Source organism: Eurypyga helias, unplaced genomic scaffold (genome assembly GCF_000690775.1).
Source record: "Eurypyga helias isolate BGI_N326 unplaced genomic scaffold, ASM69077v1 scaffold27394, whole genome shotgun sequence".
NCBI classification, from domain to species: Eukaryota; Metazoa; Chordata; class Aves; order Eurypygiformes; family Eurypygidae; genus Eurypyga; species Eurypyga helias.
The window spans coordinates 4,765-12,366 of NW_010248560.1; the positions used below are offsets into that span (position 1 = coordinate 4,765).

Genomic DNA, 7,602 nt, shown 5'->3' on the forward strand with positions numbered 1-7,602 from the left:
AAATGCTCCAATTGTTGGGCAATGTCTTAGCAAGATAAACTGTTGTAAACAAATAGATTGTACCTGGCTTTATGTAGTAGCATACACTTGTAAAATATTAATGAGAAGTAACTATTAGTTAATGCTTTTCCAGTATTGAGGAATTTCCCTCTTTCTTACATTATGTTTTTAAAAATCGACCACACCGATTTGGAGCTTTGTACGAAGTTGCATCAGTATTGCAAAAATTGCTCTGCCCTTCTGATAGGTTAGGTAACTTGCATTGTTCCCCTTCCTGCATTGAGGTGGAGGTGAAGCACAAACAAACAAAAACCCCAAAACCCCAACCAACCAAAAAAAAGATTGCTTTTATAGCTAACTACGTTCTACAGCTGCACAGTTTGGTTGGCTCTGAATATCAAAATTCCATGGCTATGAACATCAAAACTAGACAGACAGATATTAACAGAATTGTTTCTGGAATAGTTGTTCGTATAGTTCCTTGAAAGGACCAGGGATGGTGACTGTATTCTACTCACTGGTTTTTGTTTTAAGGAAGCCTAGCTTAATGCAGTAGATCCTGATACTCTTATGATAGTGATACATGTTGGAGTGCTAACAGGCAGTCATAACTTCTGGAGGACTGTTCCAACACAAGTATCTCTAAATTTTGCGTCCATGCCAACTTTAGCAGTGTGCTGTATTGCTCCAGTTGTGGTATCCAGGACTGGACTAATATCCAGTTATGACTGAACCTCTTAAGAGTAGTGTTTAAATTCAGCCAGTCCGTGTCTTAAGGAAATAATGTGGAATTAATTATTCCCCACTCCCCCTTTCTTAGTAGCTTGGCTCGACTTGTTAATATGGTTGACTTTTACTTACTGTCCTGTTAATAGTTGTTCTCTAGATTATATTTATAATTACTGAGACTTACTTGTTTTCTTACAGGTGCCACAAAGTACACTGATAAAGACAATGGAGGGATGCTTGTATGGTCTCCGTATCATAATATTCCAGATGCCAAGTGTAAGTCCTTCCCTGCCTAGGAATTTGGATGCTTAAGTATAATTAAATGATTGTTTCTGGTGTGCCTGTTCGTTCTCTATTCTACACAGAGTGAAATTGCAAATTAGTACATTAAACACAAAGCTTCTCTTTTATTTTTTTTATTTAGAGAACTCCAGGGAAAGGAGAGATCACCTATTCTTATTTTACAGTTAAGTCTTTGTTTCAGATCGCACTGCCTGTGTTGTATCATCATCAGTGTCTGAAACCTTTAGTTACTAATAAAAGAATAAAACATCTAAACATGAGGAACTTGCTGCTCTAAACTTCTAGGAGAAGGAGTTGCAGTGTATAAATTCAGAGAAGATGTGTTGGGGCCCAGTTCAAGGGGAATGCTCAGGAAGAAATGAGCATTTTCTCCCTTCAAAAGTGAGCTGAAATACAGGAGTCATCTGATGAAATGTGATCCGTTTAATCTAGTTTATCCTGTCTCTTATGCTAGAATTTCCCATGTGTAATACAGGGGAGTAAACTTTGAGGATGCAGTCATGGGAACCTGTTCCTCAGGGCAGTTTCTATGCATTACCAGTAGTTGGAGGCTTGTGTCCCTCTATGTTTAAGGGAACATACTTCTACTCCTGCAGAACAGTTAGGAATAAAGTACTGTATAACTACAATTATTAAACCCTTTCTTCTTTCCCTTAAAGTACAGGTAACTTTTTGCCGCAGCAGTTCATTGCAAGGACATCTGTTGTCCATTTGAATGATGAGGGTAGAATTATTTCTTTGTCTTGATCATGCTTCCTTTCAACTGCATTTAGTGGCCAGTTAATTGTGAACTGTAGGAGGAAAAGGGGAGGAGTTTGTTTCTTTAAAAATTAAAAAAAAATACTTATCAACATGAGCAGGAGTTCATTGTAAAATGATGTAAAGTGTTTGACTCAAAAGTATGGTCAAATAGGATTTAGAAAAATGTTATTGGTGAATTGGACTTAAGTATTGAATTTTCATATTCTCTATTGAAAACTGACTTCATACTATGGTTAAAATTGATGTTGTTCAGTGAGAACTATATTCATATTGAGGATATGCATAAGCATTGATCTAGGATCTCTTTACATTAATTTTTAACATGTTTGGGAATACGAGCACTAGAAGTAGTAGTTCTAGTAGTAGTTCAATTTAAAATTAACCCAGTGTGTCCGTGTTCTTAGGCATGGATTCCAAGAAGACCTAGCCTTTCAGTAACTGTCTAGTCTCTGATTTAAATAAATCAATGATGAGCCTCTTCTAGTAAAACTGTGAAAGAAAAAAGCATCTTTTTCACTGAGAGTTAGCTTGTATAAAATGTTTATAAAAGTAAATGTTGGATTAAAGACAGTGGGTTTATTAGTAATAAAGTTGTGAATATATTTAACGTTTTGGGGGACCTGGGCCTGTGCAGTGTATTAAGGCATGGGAAGGCTGTTTACCCATGTTAGATGATAAATTCTGTGTCACCTTGTAGCAGAACTAAAATATTTCTGATATTGCTTTGTTACAGTGGATGAATATATAGCAATAGCAAAGGAAAAACATGGATACAATGTGGAACAGGTAAGTGCTATGAAATGAGAGTGCTCATTTAAAGGATTTTTATATAAAAGTATAACGCAACTCTCTTTTTCCCTTGGTTACCATTAATTAACGCTGTTTCTCTTCAGGCACGGCAGCAAACACTGCAGTTAAATGGATCTGCATACAGTTGTGGTCTGGATTCTCTGCAAAAGATTGAGCTCTTTGTTTTCATGACATGCTCAGCTTGTAATGTGCACTTTTGAAAGGTTTGGTATGTTTCTTGATACACTGGGCATGTCATGCAATTGTGTGTGTATATTTAGCTAAAGAATTTCTTAGGAATTTAGCTTACAAATTTAATGTTTAATATTAGAATTAAAATATGGTACATTTCTGAAGCATTAATTGTCATAGGGACAGAATTGGAAAGGTTTCTTCTTGGTTTGTTTGTTTGTTTTTTGAGGCAAACCAACTTCAAGTGGGGTTTTTTTCAGAGGCAGGAAAATGTAATCAAATTCTAGATTTGAGAGTAACAAAAAATTCACTTTTTTTAATAACCTTTAGTCACCATGCTGTTAAATGTACAGGATAAAACTGCTGGTCTCCACTTAGTTCTACTGCAGTTTTATTTGTAAAACAGTCAATTTATATAAACATGAGATTACCTATTGCAAAAATATGTTTGTTGTACAAGTGGAAACAAGTTGTATGATCAAGCTTTGGAGGATGGAAGTTTATAATAACAAAGCCTTGCTAGTCAACTGCTATCTGAAAAAGAGGCTGCCAATGTGACACTGTCCAGCATACCTGCAGTTTGGTGATGTTTGTTTATGGCTTGGCTTTTGGTAGGGGAGAGAGGGAACTGGGAGATCTCAAGTCTACAAAAAGAGACTAATTTTTGAAACAACTTCTGGTACAAAATATTTGTAGACTGTTCAGAGGGGAATAGAAATTAACTTTACAAGAGGTGTTTGTCACTTGCCATTTTAACAAGAAAAGAGGTTTGCTATGTCCAGGTTATTAGACGTGAAATCAGGGGTTTGGAGAGCTGCTGAAGAACTGGTGATCATGTCTGCACTGTACAGCTGAAATTGAGCGGATTGCATTTCCCAGTTCACGTGCCAGGCTTGGCATCAGATCTGTCATTGATTTGCTGGCAGAAGGTCTAATCAGCGTAAAATTCTTTAAAAATGTTAAATGGAATTACATGAGAAAGTATATTTAAATTTCAGTTCTTACCAGGTGCACATGACGTGGAAGTAGCCATGCTGTTCTTTTTGGGTTGGAGAGTTGTGGAAAGACCACTCTCACTTTGAACTTGCAGACTTGCATTTTGGATGATCCTCAGGCTGCTGAAATGTATTTTTAATTTCTGTTTTGAGTGGACTGGTAATAAAGGCCTGAAGACCTACAAGGAACTGTGTAGGTGAAACATGCTTTTAAAGAAAGCAGGTCAGATTTGAGGCCTAGTTCGTGCTACTGCAGAATTACTGCTGCCATGCTAACCCTAAACTGTTGAGCTTTTGTAGTTTTAATAAAGCACAGATGTGCCCACTCCTCATATGTCTCCAAAGAAATTATGTAACCTATTGTACATAGCCAATAAAATTGTCAATACGTTTTGAGAAGGGTTGTGATAGTCAAATCTTATTTAAAATAAATAAATTACTTTTTTAGAAAGCTGACTGACTAAATCCAGAAAGGGACTCTTTCTTTTCAAAGGCGCTCGGCATGTTGTTCTGGCATAAACACAATATTGAGAAGTCCCTTGCGGATCTCCCGAATTTCACTCCTTTCCCTGATGAATGGACAGTTGAAGATAAAGTCCTATTTGAACAAGCATTTAGCTTCCACGGAAAGAGCTTTCACAGGATCCAGCAAATGGTAAAGTAATGTTTTAATGGGAAGCATTAAACACTTCAGATGCACTAAGAACAAATGCTCCCATTGGGCTAAAATTAGTGCACAAGTTTCAGGAACAACCTTGAATATAGGATTTACGTTAATTGCATTATGTCTCTTGGACCTATAGCTTTTTCATTCTTAACTTTTATTAGAGTGAAAAAGCCTTTCCCCCCACCCCTTCTTTTTTTTAAAATGTATACAAAATACATCCCTCCTTTCCATCTCATCCATGCATTTAAGGTATTTGGGTAAAGACGATTGTCAATAGACCAGAATTAAAATCTTGGGTGGAATTTTAATTTTTTTAAAGCATTAATATGTTAATGAATTCCTCTAGCTTCCAGACAAGACTATAGCAAGCCTTGTAAAATATTACTATTCTTGGAAAAAAACTCGCTCTAGGACAAGTTTGATGGATCGGCAGGCTCGAAAACTAGCTAATCGAAATAATCAAGGTGACAGGTAAGTTTTTTTTGTTCTTAAGTAGCTAACCAGAGACTGAAGTCTCTGAGTAGAGATGCCAGAGTAATTTCCAGCCACTGTGTTTCAGTGTGAGCTGTGTTTTTTAGATTTGAGCATCTGTGGCGATGTCTCTGCTTTTAGCAAGGGGTTTTCTACCTGTGCTGTAAGAACTGTATCGCTCCAACTCACTGTGAGTTGTAATAACACACCTCAGTGCTTTGATGGATAACTGTAAAAACAGGGGCTTAAAAACAGTTGAAGTCTGGGGATGTGGTTTAAAAATAATGCTTTATTTGAGAAGTCTAACCCTGTATTACTGTGTGGGGAGGAGAGAGTTTTTGGGGGTGTGGGGGTTTCTGGGTGGCTTTTGTTTATGAGTTGTTTGGGGTTTTTTTTAACTAGAATAGAATTAAGCTGAAAGATAAACCACTGTAAAGAGAGCCCAAGTACTGTTTTATAACAAAAGTTTAAATATAAATCTTATTTTAGGAGACTCGGAACTTCTGTCAGTCAAGGAGAATTAGAGCTCGAAATGGTTTTTAATTGTCTTGAATAGAAGGGAAGAACTCTTCCCCTAGTTACTATGAAATTTAAATTATAGTGCATTTAATATACTTGAGTATTAACTTGCACTTTTTAACGTGATGTAATATGTTGAATGTATTAGTAACATGAGCATGTTTATATTGGAAAATACGATTTTACGTCTACAGAAAACTGCTTAGCTGGAGCAAAACGGTCTATTTAATCATATACTGTTGAAAAGAATTCATGAAATCTAAAATTCACATGCTTAGTGACCCTATAGCTTAAAAGTACAGAAGAAGATAAACTTGTTTCTAATACAGCATTTTGGTTTTTTTGTAGTAACTAGAAATTTTTGGGGTTTTTTTACATTCATATATTCAAAAATCCTATTATGTGAAGGACTGGATTGGACTTGGCTAAACTGTTATCTTTTCAGCCTTTTCTCTTGGATTTAATTCAGCAGATTTCATTCCTCCCAGGCACCCCAAGTTGCACTTCGGTGCTTGAGCACCTTGGTGAAAAAGTGGTCCTGTGTTTTCCCATCTTATATTGTCCCTTTTTGCTCCTCACAGATTTAATCAAGGGTTTATTCATACACCTGGTGCAATGTTTTGAGAATCAATCTGTTACAACTAACGTGGCAAATAAAAGGTTATTTCTAGCCTTGGTATATTTGACTGTGTTAGGTGTTCATGCTAGCACAGGGGGTTGAATAGAAGAAAGGTGACACAAATTTTTTGGCAGCAGTATGAGCACTGCTTAAAGTCACTTTGAAACTACTGCTTAGGAATGTTATTTATTATAATAATTATTGAAATTTAATAAAGGAAATGTTTCTAACAGCTGTCTTTTGAAAATTACGCTTAAGTTTGAGATGCTGTATATGTAAAATAGATATTTTGGAGTAGATAATTCTGTCCTACCCTGATACATACTTATATTTGGGGTTAAAAAATAGATAAAATGACCAGCTTCTTATCCTCTGTCCTCAGTGATGATGACGTAGAAGAAGCTCATCCAATGGATGGAAATGATAGTGATTACGATCCCAAAAAAGAAGCCAAAAAGGAGGTAACAGCTTAGCGGTGAATGTCAGTTTGTTTGTTTTCTGTGGATGTGTTACTGTGAAGAATGAGACTTGTAGTAAAGAGGTTGGGCTTGCAGCCTGCTGAATTCACAGGGACTTTGGGTGATCAAGGTTTTGAATTTTGACTGAAACAAAACTTTTATCGTATATTTTTGCCATTCTGTGGACATAAATGTGTCTCTCATTACCTTCACTACCTCCTGAGAGATCCTCAAGTTCCATGAGAGATATATGCTATCACTACCTGGTTAAACAACATTCCCCCTACCTCTGTCTTCTTAACATGTTTACGGTTTTACTGGTTGTGAATTATTGGAAACTAAATGCTTTATTTGCGTATTAAATGACATTTTTCCAAGAGTAACTGTTCTTTCAAAGCCAGAGTGAGGTTATGTGTTTCAACTAATATGTGGCTTTATTGAGATGCTTGCTGCTAATACATGTAGAGAAAAACTTTTTGGTCTCCTCTAATGAGCACTTACTGTTAGCTTTACAGATGAGTGCTCTGTCTGGGTTATGTTCAGGCTTTGGGGTTTTTTTGGGTTCTTCTAGTAAACATGAAGTTATTTATGAACAAGACTGGAAAAACACAGTTGAATGTGTAAATGTTTCTTTCCTCAATCAACTTAACACATATGTGATTGTCCTAAAACAGTATAGACTTCATGCTTCTTGAGAATATGGGAGGAGAGGTAATGCAACACCTAACATTCCCATGAAGTGGTATCCAGGATTATTAGTAAAATTTTGCAATTCTACCAAAAATGATGCTAAGAGACTGATAGGTTTCAATTCTGTTCTCAGCTTTGCAGTGACCTTCAGTGTATCACTTTAACTGCCTCGGGGGAGAAAAAAGGGGCAATTACCCCTTTCTTTAAAAGGTTGCAATTTTGGGGTTTTTGACATGCCAGGATATGTTTTTTTAGAACTTAAAATGACACAGGGTCTAATAATGAATGCTTTTACTTCTGCTGTAACAATGTTCTTGCAGTCTGTTGATTTGAGCTGCTGCCTAAGCCACTTCTAAATAAGGGCTCTTTTGTTCAATTTACCTTTCTTAGTTGTTTGAATCCCTACAC

The 7,602-nt window shown here is 36.3% G+C and overlaps 1 protein-coding gene across 1 annotated transcript; it reads left to right on the plus strand.

Annotated features, from left to right (window-relative positions):
- Positions 1–927: 927 nt before the first annotated feature.
- Positions 928–6,507, plus strand: LOC104509233 (REST corepressor 3; the record flags this gene model as incomplete). Its single annotated transcript, XM_010151105.1, has 5 exons — positions 928–1,005; positions 2,528–2,580; positions 4,264–4,425; positions 4,784–4,908; positions 6,429–6,507. Coding segments are annotated over 5 exons (497 nt in total), but the record flags the coding sequence as incomplete, so codon positions are not given.
- Positions 6,508–7,602: the final 1,095 nt, after the last annotated feature.